The following is a 17952-nucleotide window of genomic DNA, read 5'->3' as shown; positions in this document are numbered from 1 at the left end:
TCCACATGCACTAAATGGCATAGCATCTAAATTCTTAAGGGAAAAGTTAAATGAATTACAGGAGGAAATAAATAGTAAAACAGTAATAGTTGGGAACCTCAATTTTCTCCCCTCTCAAACCTAGACAAACCTAACCTTAAAATAAAAAAAAGAAAGAAGTTAAAGAAAGGAATAGAATTTTAGAAAAAGTTATGTGTAATAGAGCTCTGCAGAATATTAAATAGGGATAGAAAGGAGTGTGCCTTTTTCTCAGCTATTTAAGGCACCTTCACACAAATTAACTGTGTATTAGGGCATAAAAACCTCAAAAATATAGAAAAGCAAGATGTTAATGCTTCTTTCTCTACTGTAATGCAACGAAATTATATTCACTAAAGAAACTTTAAATCATAGATTAAAATTAATTAGAAACTAAATAATCCTAAAGAATGGATGAGTCAAAGAACAAGTTGTAAAAACTACCTATAATGTCATTAATACCACAACTTGTAAAATGCAGCCAAAATACTTTGGGGAAATTTTCTGTCTCTAAACACTTATATCAATAAATATAAAAAGAGCAGATCAACAAATTAGGCATGGAACAAAAAATAATAGAAAACTAGCAAGTTAAAAACCGTTAGCTAAATATCAAAATAGAAATTCTGAAAACGAAAGGAAAATTAACAAAACTACAAATAACCTATTGAATTAATAAATAAAACTAAAAACTGCTTTTTAAGTCAATGAAATAGATAAGCCATGAGCTAATTTGATTTTTTTTGCATGTAAAAACAATTTTTAACATTTATTTTTAAAACTTTGGGTTCCAAAGTCTCCCCCTTCCTCCCTCCCTACCCACCCTCATTAAGAAGGCAAGCAACTCAATACAGGTTATACATGTGTAGTCATGCAAAACACTTCCATAGTAGTCATGTTGTGAAAAACTAACTATATTTACCTTCATCCTACCCCGTCACCAGGTTGATTCTATTCTCTCTTTTGACTCTGTCCCTCCTCAGAAGTGTTTGCTTCTGATTACCCCCTCCCCCAATCTGCCCTCCTTTCTATTATCCCCTTCCCCCCCCCCCATTTTCCTGTAGGGAAAGACAGATTTCCATACCCAATTGAGCGTGTATGTTACCAAATCCGATGAGAATATGATTCACTCCTTCCCTCTCACCTTCCCCCACTTTCCCTCCACTGTAAAAGCTTTTTCTTGCCTGTATTATGTGAGATAATTTACCCCATTCTACTTCTCCCAGTCCAATCCTCTCACCCCTTAATTTTATGTTTTAGATATTACCTCTTCATCTTTAACTCACCCTGTGCCCTCTATCTATCTATCTATCTATATGCCAATTTGATTTTTAAAAGAAATAATGATAATAAAGATAACAATAAGCATGGTCTAGTTAAAGTACAAATTCTGGTTAATGTCAATATTTGTTGATTAATTCACTAATAAATACTAGTCCTGCAATGAACCTCTGTTCATTTTGTTTATTTAATAGGCCTTTTCAATGGGTGATCCTAGCCCAACATTCCAAAAATTGCATTGTATAGACATTTTATATATTTGGTATTTATTGTCCATATTGTAGAATGTGGGATCCTAGAGAGCAGGAAAGGTTTTGATTTTGTCATTATATTCTGAACACCTGACATAGCATTTTCTACGTAGTAGATAAAAAGTGCTCTTTAAGATTCATTTAACAAAACTATGTGATTTGAGATTTTTATTTTTTTAGATACTTGTGCATATATATTAAACATAAGTTTCCTCTTTTTAGTGTATAAAGAATAGATGAATTAAAATAGGTTCACTTCATGGTGTAGCAATTAAAGAGAGTAGAAGTGCTGCTTTGTACTGTGTCTGGAAAATTATGCTATAATGCTTCTGATAGCACCTGAGCTTTGAAAGAGAACTAGGTCAAATGGCAGCTGATTGAAACACATTTTTGCTGAGGGAATATTTAAAAGAATCACATAATGTGAAGGTTGTTGAGATGTCTTAGATTCAACCCACCTTTAACTAGTAGTGAGGAAGTATGGTGAGAATGAGAGGAGTGAGAACAGAAATAAAGGCCAATGAGACTCAGAAGCAGAATATAGCTGTGGTGCCCAGAGTGATCTGATTCTGGTCTTTCCCCCGCTTTTGTTACACTGGTTATAAATAGGGATATCCATGGGTAGCATGAGTATCTATCTAAGGTCATGGTTAATTCAGTCAGAGACCACAAAGCATGCAATAAAGTTGGAGCAATGATGACAACTATGGTTTAATAATATTTATAGCTAACATGTTGAACTGTATTAACTCTGATTTTTCATATCTAGAGAAGGGTCTCGGGTAGCATGTGGGTGTGCAACATTTTAACAATGCTTATTTGATGGTTATAATGTTCGCAGAATCATAGAATTTCAGATTTCAATGGAACCTCAGAGATCACCTAGTTCAATTTGTAGCTAAAAAGAGTTCCCTTTATAATATACCTGACAAGTGGTCATCTAGTTTTTTGCTTAAAAATCTCAAGTGAAGAGCAGCCCACTACATTGAAAAGTATCCCATCATACTTTTGGATGACACTAAATACTAAGAAGTTTTGAGTATTTTTCTCTTTTATAAGTTTTATGTTTTCCTCTTTGCAACTTCTGCCCATTATTCCCAATTAGGCCCTCCTAACTGCTTCACCCTAAACACACTATTATAATATTGCAAAGTATTTCTTTTCTTTTTACACATGTTTTTTCTTTAATTTATTTTAAACAGGTTATTTGGCATCACATCAGTAATCCAAACAAACTGTTCAAGCACTTGGAAGATCATAGTACACCCAAAGTTGTCCTGGTATCATCATGCCAACCCCATCCTATTGCTGGTGACATACTATACTCTGGCAACTCTGATTCGACTCTGGCTACAAGAACCCATTGTAAGAGTAAAAAGATTTTTCATGGTCTTGTCTGAAAAGTATCTTTGATAGGGAACTGTCAGTCCCTTTCAGAGAGAATCTGTGTTACTCACTAATGCAGTTCAACAAATGCTTATTGTGTATCTATTGTGTACATGATTTGGGGGATACAAAGGCAAAAATGAGACAGCCCCTATCCTTCTCCCTTCATACCAACTAGATGGGAAGATGGCATCTCTAAAAGCAGTTTCTTAAAAAGCTGTTTGATACTGTGAGTATTGCCACTTTAGGTATGGAAATCACCTCAATGAGCACAAATTCTACTACAGCCATAAAACATAATGATTTAAGTAAATATGCATCAATGCAGAAATAGAAGACTAATAACCTGGGGTGGGGGCAGGGAGGCCACAGTGTTCATTAAAGGTCTGCTATAGGAGATAGTACCCAAGATGAGACTTAAAGGAAGCCGAAGTGTGGTAAGTGATAGACATAAGGGTGCATTCCAAGGATGTGTGACAGTCTTTGCAAAAACGCAGAGGTGGCAGATGGAATGTCAGTTTAAGGAATAGCTAATAGGACACTTTGGTTGGAATGTAGAATGCAAAAAGAGGAATGATTAGAAATAAATCTGGGACAGCTAGGTGGTGCAGTGGATAGAGCACTAGTCCTGGATTCAGGAGGACCTGAGTTCAAATCCAGCCTCAGACACATAACACTTACTAGCTGTATGACCCTGGGCAAGTCACTTAACCCCATTGCCTAGCCAAAAAAATAAAAGAATTAAAAAAAGGTTTTGGGGCAGCTAGGTGGTACAGTGGATAGAGCACCTGCCCTGAAGTCAGGAGGACCTGAGTTCAAATCCAGCCTCAGACCAAACACTTGATACTAGCTGTGTGACCCTGGGCAAATTACTTAACGCCAAATGCCAAAAAACAAAAACAAAAACAAACAAACAAAAAAGAAATAAATCTGGAAGGATAGTTGTTGGCCTGGTTATAGAGGTCTTTAAACGGTGAGCTAAGTTTATGTTTTATGATAGAGATGCCATCGTCAAATCTGTGATTTAAAATTTTAACTTATCAGCTATGTAGAGGATAGATTGAATAAGGAAGAAAGATTAGAAGAAGGAAAATTAGTTATGAGTCAATCAATCAACAAGCATTTAGTAAGTGCTAACTATATTCAAGGCAATGGATTGGGTCTTAGGGATACAAAGATAAAAATGAAATAGTCCCTGCTGTCAAGGGGTTTGCATTGTATTGAGAGACAGAGCTTGTACATAATACAAAATGAATACAAGTATGTTGAAATAATCCAGTTGATAGTGTGGCCTTAAAACCAGGTAGTGAATCATTCTTTGTACTTGTATCCCCAGTACCTAGTATAGTCCCTGGTATATAGTTGGTGTTTAACAAAAAACTTGCTGATTGATTGACTGTTTGAATGGAGAGAAGGGGGCAGATATAAGAGTTTTCAATCAGTGAAAGACCTATAATAGTTTGTTTCCACCGCAAACAGTAATTATGGGCTAGTATTTTAAGTCCCAAAACTGCAGCTGTCATTGTTTACTTGCCTTTTTCAATTGTAATATTTTTCTCTTTTCTATTTTTAAAGTTAGCAATCAGAATTTAAAAAACAAAACAAAACAAAAACAGTCAAAAAAACCACCTTGAAGTTGTAATGGCAAAAAGCTAAAACTATATATCTGGGATACATGTTCCCTCATCAATTAGATGCAAGTTGTCTCTAGCTCCACTGAACCGTACCTGCATCAGGATAAGGAATGTCTAGTACTTTCCAAATGTCATATTTCCCCCTTGTCCCTTCTTAGCTATTACATCCCTAAGGATGTTGCTAGTATATTCATTCCCACCCAAGCTTTTGACTTCCCTTCATCATTTGTAGGGCTATATTGGGATAAGGGCAGACTCTTCTCTAAAAACATATTGCTTGGTTTGGGGTTCTGAGCTTTTCAACTTTCTGCACTTCAATGTCTTATATTTGCAAAGGGACCATTCAGGAACTAAGATACATGGGGATACAATCACGGAGAAGTATTTTAACATGCACAGGAAACTTTTCTGCAGTGTTCATTTTTTCCCAAAAAGTCAATATTGCTAGGCTACTGTCTGTTACCAAGGGCAACACACCAGAAATTCAATTCCCATAAGCAGTACTGTGCTGAGCTCTTTTTCTTTTTCACCAATCCATAGTCTATCCATCATACATAACTTTCTAGCTTTACTTATTTAAGAAGTAAGAGGAATGTCATCTCTCTTATGGCATCAAGATCACCCGAAACACACACTTCTCATTTGTCACAAAGGTGACCAAAGAGCAGACATCAATCATCAGTGCTTTCTTAACACTTATTTTGTACCCATTTTGCCAATTGATGTCAACAGTAATTGGTACAATAAAGGTAAATACTCTGTGCTATTTTCTCATGTTCCCATGATCCCAGTCCTCCTGAGAAGTAGGGTTCTTATGTTTTCTCCAGTCCATAGAAGGGAATGAGAGAGTGAGGGGAAATTCACTGCATTATCTCTAATGGACATTAACAATTATACCTTCATAATACATAATGATTGTTAAAAGCTGATTTTTTTTGGAGGAGAATTGTTATTGACATTCTTGAGTCACATTAAAAACTATTCTAGATGGACCAGAAATAGAAAAGAATCAAGGGAGGGAGGGCACTGGATATTCTCTTCTTATGTACCAGTTTCATTAGGTGGAAAAAGTTTGAATCCAGTTGTCACATCGAGACAAATGAGGATCAACATTTCTGTCCATTGGCTTCAAAATATGCATTTCATGCTAAATGAGCCCCACATGGTTGAACCTTTTGATTCATTTACTTAAAGTTTAGGAGGACAAGAAGACAAATTAAAGAAGCTAATGGATATCTTTTTTTAAAAAGTATTCTTGTTCTAAATACCTGAAAATTTGCTTTCCACTATAGGCTTCAGTATACCTTGAGATACTGCAGCTATGATCCTTAAACTACACTAACAGTGAAGTATGGAACCCAGTAGTGCTTACAAAATGTTTCAGTGCTGATGTACTTAGAAATGGCAGTGGAAAACTGTCATCATTTTCAAGAATGTCAAAACTTGATTTCTTACATATACACGAAAGATGAGTCACAATAATGAAAGGTAAAGAAAGGAAGCTATAGAGTATCTCAGGGAGACCACTTCTGGAGATATATTGGTAAGTATAGATTACTCTTATGATTTTTTCTGTGTTTTAGGTTCAGGATGATGAAACCAATGATGAAGATAAAGATATGTCTTGCAGTCCCGTGCAAATCACTGCAGAAAGAAGGCGAAGTTTGTGGTATGCAACCCACTACCCAACTGATGAGAGAAAAGTAAGGCTTGGAGAAAGCAACTGCCATTTCCCACCTTTATTTTGCCTCTTTTTCAGGTATTTTCTTGTTGAATCTGAGTAGTGGTCCTAACACAGGTATAATGACACAGGAGCCCAACTGACTCAACCATAAAGGCTTTGATATAGAAACAAATGTAATTATTATCTTCTTTATAATTATCAAAATGAATGTTAAAGGTCTCCCAAGGAAAGAAGTGAGAGAGTTAGGTTTCTAACTCTAGAACCAAAGAACAAATCAAAATTGTGATAGCTCCACACCACCATTTACTAACAATACCAACTCTATGTCAACATATAGGATCCTATATTAGAACTGGAAAGGACCTTAGAGATCATCTTGTCCAATGGTCTTTTATTTTCTTACAACTAATTAAAATGAAGCTCAAAGAAGCTATTTGACTTCCCCATGTCTTCTATGACCCTAAACCCATTATTCTTTCCCAAATACCACTTTGTATTTCATTAATTTATTGGACACAGCAAGTGTGGTTTAAGACATTGGTATCTTATCATCTTCAAGAGAAAATGTAAAGAAATCATTTAGTCTTGACTAGTGGAATAAATTTTCAGGAAATAGGTTGACTTCTTTACTGAGCAGGCAAAACCTACAGTTCTGTAGGTGAAAAATTATAAAAGAAGTAATAAAAGAATAAAGTTATAACACATTCTTTATGGAAAATTTATATTTATTTACACACACTGATCTGTGCTTTGAGAAGTGGTAAAAATTTGTTCCTCTAGAGAGAAAAGGCAGATTGTGTCCAGGTAAATAAAGAAAGATGTGCTTCAGTATGAAAGGCCAGTTATTTTTTGCCAATTAAATAGCAAACAACTGGCAAAAGCCCAACACTTGGAGTTAGATGACTGGATTCAAATTCTGGCTCTGCTGTTTATTATGTCTATGAGCATGGGCAAGTCACTTACTTAAATTCTCTGAGTCTTAATTCATCTTTTAAATGAAAGTTTTATACTAACTCATTTGATCCTATAAATTAAATGAACTGTCACAAAACTTATCTAAATAAAACTGTAATTTAGAACTCAGGAAGCCTCATTTAGAAAATTATGTAAAAATATAATAAAGCTATATGGTGTACACATATTCAGGAGAATCAGCTAAAACAATTTCTTTGTTCCTCAAAATGATGCATGTTAATACATCAAACCATTACGAAATCATCCATGTTGTAAGTGGTTGTTATAATTCTTTGTTTGTTTAGGCCAAAATTTATTTCCCAAGAAGTTTTGAAATTAAGAAAAAATATTTTTTCCTGCTTGTTTTGGATATGTATTTCTTGAAAAGACAAATTCTCCATTCAAATGACTATCAAATATTTATCCAAAGTGGAGCAAGAAATTAGAATTATTTAGGGAGCCCAACTGAATGTGTCAAACAAACAAGCCGATTTAAAATATTCACCAATGTTTTCATGGAAGCCATTTCCCTGTCTTTTAATTTTAAATTTTAAAAATTATTTTATTTTTTTCAATTATAAAGCATTTATTTTTTTCTCCCTCTCAATTCTCCCTACCTAATAAGAAAAAAAGAAAGAAATACAGAGCCTCTATATTACAGAAGCACAAACAAGCAAAACATATTCCTAAAAAATGCATTTTTCTGTTTAATTAGTCTATGATTTCACTGTTATGAGTTGGGCAGAATTCTTCCTTATCAGATATCTGGAATCATGGTTGATCAGTCAGTTGATCAGAGCTTTTAAATCTTTCAAAATTGTTTGTTTTTGTAATATTGATTCCATGGTATAAATTATTCTCCTAGTTCTGCTTACTTCACTTTATATCAGTTTATTCAACTCTCTAAAATGATCTTTTCCCTCATTTCTCACATTGCAATAGTATTCCATTACATTCATATACCACAATTTATTCGACCATTCCCCAGTTGATGTGCAGACCCTTAGTTCCCAGTCCTCTGCCACTACAAAAAGAGCTGCTGTAAATATTTTTGTACATATAGGATCTCTCTTTCTCTCTATCTCTCTCTGTCTCTCTCTTCTCTCTGTCTCTGTCTCTCTCTGTCTCTCTGTCTCTCTGTCTCTCTCTCCCTCTCTATCTCTCTGTCTCTCTGTGTCTCTCTGTCTCTGTCTCTTTGTCTCTCTCTCTTTCTCTCTATCTCTCTGTCTCTTCTCTCTGTCTCTGTCTCTCTCTGTCTCTCTGTCTCTCTGTCTCTCTCTCTCCCTCTCTCTATCTCTCTCTGTCTGTCTGAAATTTCTTTGCAATATGAGCCTAGAATGATAAAACGGAATCAAAGGATGTGAACTGTTTAGTAACTCTTTGTACATAATTACAGATTGTTTTTCAGAATGGCTGGACCCATGCACAGGTCCACCAAAAATGCATTAATGTGCCTGTTTTCCCATAGGCCTTCTAACATTAGTCATTTTAGTTTTTGTCATCCTTGCCAATCTGATGGGCATCAGGACTTCATCTGAATATAGAATATATATTTGGCTTTTTCCCAGGAAGAAAGAAGGGGACGATTTGGGATTGGCAGCCCTTTCACTTTCATCCCCCAGGGGATCTGGATCAGATCCTCAGCTTTTCAAGGGGCAGTTAGTTGTATTTTAATTAGGTTGTTATTTAGAGATAAAGAAGAGTTGAATTTTTCTATTTTCTTCTACTCTCCCATAGTGTTCATGCCCTTCTGTCTTTTTACAAATGGTTTAGATTACAAGCTTTCACTAACTGATAAATATAACATAGGTATGGTGGGCACTCTTATACCAGACTGACCCTGGAGACATGTGGAAGGAAACTTAGTGTACAAAATTATGCACCTGATGCAGTGATTAGTATGCAAAGCCTATTTTGCAGATAGCAACTGAGAACTAATCTAGATTAAAAGTGGTCATTTAATGGAAATTGTTAGGAAAGTATTTGTGTGTATTTTGAAGTCTTACAAATCTATTTGTCTGAAAACATGAAAAACAATGAGGATGCCCAGAAGAAACCCTTGATCTCTTAATATCAACCCAGTAACATCTTTTGGATATTCTGATCAAAACCCTGAGGACACCCTTTTCTAATAAACTCAATATCCTCTAGTCTAGTCTCCAGGATAAGGTGACTTTCTTTAACCTGAGATATACTAAGCTGTGTTTAGCAAAAATTATGTCTAAAAAATTAAGATACCATAACTAATATACCAGTTCTTTCTCCCACTTTTCTCTTCTTTTCACAATACCTTTTACTACTACCCTTTCTCCCCCAATCTGACAAGAATTTACAAATTTCTAACATGTTCTATTTTGTATTTATGTTCCATGAAACAAAGCCCCTGTGTTCTATGTAACCACTTTATATAATTCACATGAATGACAAATAACTGCTAGTTTGTACTTGAGACTTATTGCTAACATTTGGAGCTGTGTAGTAGTTATAAATGATCTAATGTACAATTCTTTTTTCTCTTTAGTAATCTGCATGGTAGTTCTTAATAAGACAATATTCAGGAATGGTTGAGAAAATTGTGCATGTATATATTAAATTGTATAGATGCAGAAATATTAATTTATTTAGCCATGCTTTATTAATATGCTCTCCTACATTGCTTTTTTCAGCTGTTGTCCATGACCCAAGATGACTACAAACCATCTGATGTTAGTATGTTAGATTTGTCATTTGTGTATGTGTAAATAAAGGAATGAGTTTGAATTTATCTAATTTTCATGTTAAAATGATATTGTATTCAAAAATCTAAGAATCATTTTGCCAGCAGAAGACGGTTGACTGTTGTTAAAACATATTCAATGAGGGCAGCTAGGTGGCACAGTGGATACAGTACTGGCCCTGGAGTCAGGAAGACCCGAGTTCAAATTCGGCCTCAGACACATAACACTTACTAGCTGGGTGACTCTGGGCAAGTCACTTAACCCCAATTGCCTCACACACAAAAAAATATTCAATGATAAATATGGAATAAAAGTAATTCACATCACAAAATTGCTTCTGTTCTTGTAAGAGGAACTTTTATTATGGTTTTGTTTTTCTTTGATGTGAATTATGAATATTCCCATTTGCAGTGATACCTCCATGGTATATCTGAAAATTATAAAAAGCTGTATAAGGTAGATCCTGAAAATTCTGTTGCACTGGCATGCAACTGTGGATTTAAGAAAAGATCACTGTTGACAATGGAAAGGTACTCTCCAATGGCAGCATGGGAATATCCTGACATAAAAGTGCCAAGAAGTCAGACCATATGCTTACCAGTTCTTAGAATTTTTTTTGGCGTGGCAGAAGTTTTCAGATCACTGAATTATTTTGATTTTCTTTTGAGGCATTTATGCTCCTCATTTCTGTGATCTTATTTCCACTTGTTTTTGGTTGAATTAACATTCAGTTGTTGGAATGAAAACTCAAATGTAAAAAAAGTCAAGCTTATTTTTCTATCATATTGCATTTTTTTTAAAATACCAAAAAGAATTAAGACACATGCTGAAACTGGAAAACACTGAGAACACTGATCCTTCTTTCTGTATATACCAGAAAAAAAGAGGCAAGTAAATAATAACAAAGTTATAAAAGACCTAAAATCTTTACTTAAATTTTTTTCTCAAGCCTAAGTTAAACTGCTAGTTTAGTATATTTAAATTTTCTTTAAGAAAAAAAATTAGACCATTTATGCAACTCTAACTCCCATCAGAAAATGATGGATTTCTTTAAATGTGTCTAATTTCAAAATATCCAGATATTTCTATATGCACTTAGAAATCTGAAACATTAACTGAGTTTTTGATCTACCCTTTAAATGTCTGATGTTCTGAAGTTCAATCATAAGTAAGAAAATATATGGTAGTAAATGATATTCCCTTGTTCAAATCACATTTAACAGGTCCTGTTGGTCACTGTGAATGGTGCTCCTGTTGATTACCACACCATACACCCTAGCCTGCCCATCGAGAATGGGCCAGCCAAAGCTGACATGTATTCTACACCACAATACAAATGGGAGCCATCTGATGAAACATCAGGTAATGAATCACGACTCTAGCTTGATATGGAGCATTCTATGTTTTATTTTCTGCTTCAAGTTATCCTTTAAGAAGACTGGTAGTATTTTTTTTAAGAAAATAAACTCACTCAGTAATTTTTTAACCAAAGTAGGTTTATTTAGCCATAGAATTGAAAGGATATTCAATGTGGATTCTCCAGTATTTAGCCAGCCCCTCCCAGTTTTCATATGGAAGCTCATCTGGTCAGCAGGGCAGAGTATGGAGATTCTTATGCTCTTGGGACATCTGCCAGGTCAGAATGGCTCCCACTCATATGGATGGGTCCTTTATGCCCTTAGATGAGCTGGAAGAGACATCAATACAACCAGACTCTACCGGGACTTGAAGCAAGGGCTTAACAATAGCTTGGGTCCTACACCAATCAAATCTCAAAGCCAACTTTGTTGCCTTTCAGGGAAAAACTAACCTAAACCATGTTTGGGAGGTTTGGGGGTGATGGTGAAGGAATTCTGGTAGACAGTGGTCTTACAACAACACTATTGTAACAAGTGCTCTTTTTTTAAAAAGACACACAATTACATAAGATTCATATTCCTTCCATTGCACATATATGGGTTATACACAGATTAGTAACACAAGTTAGTAGTTTTATTTTTTTATTTTTAGTTTTCAACATTCATTTCCATAAGCTTTTGAGTTTTAAACTTTTGTCCCCTCCCTCTTCTCCACCCTCCTCAAGATGGCATGCAGTCTAATATAGGCTCTACATATACATTCCTATTAAATATATTTTCATATTAGTCATGTTGTAAAGAAGAATTAGAACCAATAGGAGGAACCATGAGAAAGAATAAACAAAACAAAACAGAAGAAAAATAAAGAGTAAATAGTATGCTTCGATCTGCGTTCAGACTCCATAGTTCTTTCTCTGGATGTGGATAGCATTTTCCATCATGAGTCTTTTGGAGATGTCTTAGATCCTTGTACTGCTGAGAAGAGGTAAGCTTTATCAAAGTTAGTCATCGCATAATGTGGCTTGTTACTGTGTACAATGTTCTCCTGGTTCTGCCCACTTCACTCAACATCAGTACTCACAAATCTTTCCAGGTTTTTCTGAATTCCACCTGCTCATCATTTCTTATAGCACAATAATATTCCATTACATTCATATACCACAACTTGTTCAGCCATTCCCCAACTGATGGGCATCACCTCAATTTCCAATTCTTTGCCACCACAGAAAGAGCTGCCAAAAATATTTTTGTACATGTGAGTCCTTTTCCTATTTTTATGATCTCTTTGGGGTACAGCCCTAGAAGTGCTATTGCTGGGTCAAAGGGTATGCACATTTTTATAGCCTTTTGGGCATAGTTCCAAATTGCTCTCCAAAATGGTTAGATCGGTTCACAACTCCGCCAACAATGCATTAGTGTTCCAATTTTCCCACATCCTCTCCAACATTTATCATTTTCCTGTTTTTTCATGTTAGTCAATCTGATAGTTGTGATGTGATACCTCAGAGTTGTTTTGATTTGCATTTCTCTAAATAATAGTGATTTAGAGCTTTTTTTCATATGACTATAGGTAACTTTAATTTCTTTATCTGAAAACTACCTGTCCATATTCTTTGACCATTTCTCAACTGGGGAATGACTTATATTCTTATAAATTTGACTTAGTTCTCTATATATTTTAGAAATAAGGCCTTTATCAGAGACACTGGTTGTAAAAATTCTTTCCCAGTTTTCTGCTTTCCTCCTAATATTGCCTTTCTTTGTGAAAAAAACTTTTCAATTTAATGTAATCAACATTATCCATTTTGCATTTCATAATGGTCTCTATCTCTTGTTTGATCATAAATTCTTCCCTTCTCCATAAATCTAACAGGTAAACTATTCCTTGCTCTCCTGGTTTGCTTTGTATCTAAACTGTGTAACCATTTTGACTTTATTTTGGTATATGGTGTAAGATGTTGGTCTATGCCTAGTTTCTGCCATACTATTTTTTTCAGTTTTCCCAGCAGTTTTTGTGAAACGATGAATTCTTATCCCAGAATCTGGGGTCTTTGGGCTTATCAGACTGTAGATTGCTATTGTCATTGACTACTGTGTCTCGTGTACCTAACCTACTCCACTGATCTACCACTTTATTTCTTAGCCAGTACCAAGTAGTTTTGGTGATTGCTACTTTATAATATAATTTCATCATACAGTAAAGTTTCTGATGAATTTATAACAGAGTCTATTGTGTTTTCAGATCTTTTCACACATAAATCCCCTTAAAGGAGTTCTTAATATACTGAAACTCATCACATAGTCCCTTATGTCCCTATAGACATAATTAGTGGCATAATCATGATTTCAATGAACATTGAAAATAAAAGTCAAAAGGCAAAAAGTAAATATTGGTCACTCATTAGGGAGATACAAAATTTAGATGAGACAGTACCCCTTCCCTCAAGGAGCTCATTGTCTAGGAGAAGGTTGTAATACCAACACAGATAGAAATAAAAAAAGTACAAAACAAAGTGCTAAGTGACATCTGGGGAAATGTTTTCATCAACCTCTGTGAAATGAGGTATAGTTTTCAGCTGAGATGAAGGGGGGGAATTCCTTGTAATCTTGAGGAGTGATATAAAGGTTTTTAATATCTGCTATGTTGAGTTCCTAGGAGAGCACATTGATTTGACAGGTGTAAAAGGATCATCTTACTACAGTGAGGTCGCAGTTGAGTTTATGTAAGAAATTTGTAGCAGAACCAGTCAGCACAGTTTTGTCACTTCCTCCATCCCCATTCAGTGGCATGTGAATAGGAACAAAGGTAGCTAATGGTGGTAGTAATCCAAAGTTTGGGTTTGGCATACTCCTCATTTTGGTTCTTCATTGCTATCCTGCTGGGTAATGCTGCTACTCTTTTGCCCTTGAGCTTATGGAACAGTGACTGACAAGTTCTTTTTACCCATAGCAACCCTCAAGAGGGTGCTGAGAAAAATGTTATGCCTTTTCAGTGACAAGCAGTCCCTTTAATCAAGAGATTTGCCAAGCTCCTTAGATCTACTTTGTCTAGTCAACACCAAGTCTGTTCTTTCAGCAAAACTCAGTTCACAGCAAAAACATACAAAACCTAGCTTTTTTTTGTCTCTTTCACCCTCTCTAATTAAAGAGGGCTTTAAAGGGCAGCAGATGTACTTTCCAAGAGACTTCCCCTCTCAGGCTTTAGATTGTGTCAAAAGGCAGTAGCCCCAATAGCACTCCTCTCTCTGCAGCAGGGGTTAGCTCTGAGACAGAGATTCCAGCAACTGGTCCAGCATTTCTCAAGCCAATCAGCAAGGGAAGGAAGGAGCCAATAGAGAGGGAGAGATTGAAAATTGAGAGTTTAGAAAGAAAAAGGTGAGGAGGAGAGAGCCAAAAGAGAGAAAGAGACAGAGACAAACAGGCGAGGGAGAAAGAGGAAAGGAGAGGCACAGAGATAGGTACAGGGAGAAGAAAGGAAGAGAGAGAGAAAGAGAAAAAATTATTGAAGTTGTAATCTGATGGAAAAATAGGATCAAGGCACATGGATAGGGGTTGGCCTTGTCAAGAAGATGAGATCCTTCATTATTAGAGACTAGAGAATAATTTTAAGAGGATGTGAGATAAAGAGAATAGGAGAGAGGGAGTTCAGGTGAAATAGCTTCATTTTCTCAGTAAAGTAAGAATTGACAGCCTTGGCTGAGATAGAGGGAGGAAGAAAGCTATGGAAGGATTGAGAACAGAAGGCTTGGGGAAAAAATGTGGATAATGATATAGGAATAGTATAATTTCTTCTATGAATTTTATAATTCAAACAGTTTTTCTTTGGGAGTGGGAGGATTCCATTTATCAGAAAGTTGTTTATTGATCCAAAGTACATGATAGGAGCCACTTCTTGCTAGACTATTCTATATATATATATTTCCTTATATAAATATTTCCTTAGAATCTTAGCTTCTAAGACACTTAAGAGGTCATCTGGCCTAACCCACTCATTTCACAAATAAGGAAACAGAGACCCAGAGAGATTAAATGATTTGCTCAAGGTTATATAAGTAGTAAGTCAAGGAACTCAGGTCTTCCTGACTCTCTCAGTTCACCACTTTATCCACGATACCATTTTGCCTTCACTATCACATACTTGACAATCCAGCAAAGGAACCTGAAAAGCAGTTAGACAGAAAGAGAATCAAGAAAGAGATTTAAAAACAAACAAACAAATAAACAATTAAGCAAACAAAAAAACCAAGAGTATCCATGAAGCGAGTGTGGACGTGTGTGTCAAATGCTATAGAGAAGTCCCCAAAATAATGATGTGTTTCTTTGGAAAACAGAGAAATATGGCATATACTTATCCACTGCTTTTCAGACTCAATCTATAAACCAAAATAATTACCAACGGAATAAACAAAAATGGAGACCCTTAAGCCAAAACTTTGGAAAAGAGTCCTTCAGGAACACTTTTCTTATGTTACTCCCTCTTGAGGCAGGTACATGGCACAGTAGATAGATCCATGGGCTTAGAGTCAGGCAGGCTGGCAATACACATTTATTAAGTGCCTACTACTTGCCAAGCACTGTGCTAAGCATTGATGATATAAAGAAAGGCTTAAAGACTATCCCTGCCCTCAGGGACTCACAATCTAATGGGGAAGGTAACGTGCAAATAATTACATACAGATTATATGCAGGATGAGTAGGAAATAATCTTCAGAAGGGAGGTACTAGAATTAAGATGGATTAGAAAAAGGCTTCTTATAGAAGGTGGGATTTTACTTGGAACTTGAAGGAAGAAGATCTGAGTTCAAATGTGGCCTCAGACATTTACTAGCTGTGTGACTCTGGTCAAGTCACTTAACCTCTGTTTGCCTCCATTTCCTCATCTACAGGAAAAGGACAATTATAATATGTACTTCCCCAGGGTTATTATGGGGATCAAATGAGATAATATTTGAAAAGCACTTAGTACAGTGCCTAACACTTCCTTCCTTTTTTCTTTCTTCACTGTCCCAGTTACTCATGACTTCATGCACACTCAACTTCCTTTAGGCCTACCCTCAGATCTATTCATTTCAGAATGCTTTTCTATTCCTTTGCTCAGATTGACAATGGTATGAGACATATTGCTTACTCTGAAGAATTTTTTTTCTGACTTTTCCTTTATCAGGCCTCTGTTATTCCCCCTTCCTGTTCACTCAAACTGAGGTTTTGCCCTGTCAGTACTTACATATACCTATCCCTTCTATACACAATTTGTTCTGTTCTGACTTGTTGAGACAATAGCATATTTCTTTAATTATAACAATGCTTTCTAAAGGTTTTGCAAGAATGACAGTATCTAAGTCACAGTTGTGTATTATACACATGGGGAAGGGGAGATTTTATAGAGTATCTGCAACATTAAAAAATACTTCTGTGAATTGATGAGGAAAAATATTTTTTTCTTCACAGAAAAGAAAGAGGAAGAAGAAGACGAAGATGAAGAAGAAGAAAAGAGGAGCCAAGAGGAAAAGCCAAATGTTAAAGTACATGCCATGGTCTCTGTGTTCCAGTTTATTATGAAACAGAGTTACATCTGTGCCCTCATTGCCATGATGGTATGTCCAAACTGCTAATATAAGTAAACTAGGATAGCAGTCCACACAGTACTGTCTGTCCAGGGTGTTAAACTGTCCTTCAGTACTTCCAGCAAAACATATTTATCTTCCGAATACCTTGGCAAGATGGTGGCTTGTCATGTTAATTTTTCATCATATTTTTATTTTATAGATTATAAAATCCCCTCATGTCCATCTGCACTCAGGCAACTTTGAATTATTAATGCACTTCCCCCAATTTAACTCCCGAAACCAGACTGTCCCATTATATTATCTTCAGATGCAGAATGGGCTATTTATCCAAGTGGGTTTCCAGGTGCTCTTTGCTAATAGATGAGCTATTCCTATTCACTTCAGAAGATGTAATCCAACATTTATATTTAAGTTAGGTTAGATTTCACCTAGTCTTTGACCCTGGAAATTTTTGGTAGGTGTGAATTTTAATGACATAAGGTTAAAAAACATATGGTGTGTGGTTGTGACAGGATGAACCACATCAGTGAGATCCTAGAAGCATCAAAATTTTAAGGGTAGAGCATAGAGATATCAGTGTCCAAATGATGGCGTGTACATAGGTGCATTGCACTAAGGAGCTGTTACATAAATTATGACAGGATGCATCGAAATGTAAGCACTTTTGGGGAGGAATATCTGGCTGGTTGCAATGGTGTTCCCAGATAAAGCCATGCTTTTATGTACCCCAGTATGATTATCAAAATGAAGTATATGTGTGAGGATTGAGTATATAGTACTACTTATATGCCTCCTCTACCCTCCACTTTCATTCCCGCAAAAATGTGGCCTTAGATGGTAGATAAAAGGAAAAGGGGATACAATTTCATCCCTTTCTATAGGACAATATTCTGCAGTTTTGAACACACTGGTTAAACCTAAAATTGTTTTAATGAACAAAAGTAGTCAATTCCTGCAATTTGGACAAATTCCTTTCAGTGGGGAGTAATGAAAAAATGTCATGCCTCAGACAAAAGGAACTGAATTCAGTTTTCCCAAATCTGAAAGAAAGATTGCCAACTGAACAAATACCTACACATAGCTACAATTTCTTCTGGTAAAT

At 35.7% G+C, this 17952-nt stretch overlaps 1 protein-coding gene across 5 annotated transcripts in view; it reads left to right on the top strand.

The window, feature by feature from the left end:
- LOC114031886 (piezo-type mechanosensitive ion channel component 2) overlaps positions 1 to 17952 on the top strand; it is a 527965-nt gene that overhangs the window by 380163 nt on the left and 129850 nt on the right. For 4 of the 5 annotated variants that reach the window (XM_027847079.1, XM_027847077.1, XM_027847080.1 and 1 more), the window contains exons 8-12: positions 2753 to 2915; positions 6154 to 6273; positions 9875 to 9913; positions 11149 to 11287; positions 16732 to 16877. In XM_027847079.1, the coding sequence (XP_027702880.1) occupies positions 2753 to 2915; positions 6154 to 6273; positions 9875 to 9913; positions 11149 to 11287; positions 16732 to 16877 (607 nt within the window). The remainder of the gene's footprint in view (positions 1 to 2752; positions 2916 to 6153; positions 6274 to 9874; positions 9914 to 11148; positions 11288 to 16731; positions 16878 to 17952) is intronic. The other variant, XM_027847078.1, reaches the window with a different exon arrangement.

This window comes from Vombatus ursinus, unplaced genomic scaffold (assembly GCF_900497805.2).
Source record: "Vombatus ursinus unplaced genomic scaffold, bare-nosed wombat genome assembly UNPS02015255.1, whole genome shotgun sequence".
NCBI classification, from domain to species: Eukaryota; Metazoa; Chordata; class Mammalia; order Diprotodontia; family Vombatidae; genus Vombatus; species Vombatus ursinus.
This window is presented reverse-complemented; position numbering and strand designations above follow the sequence as displayed.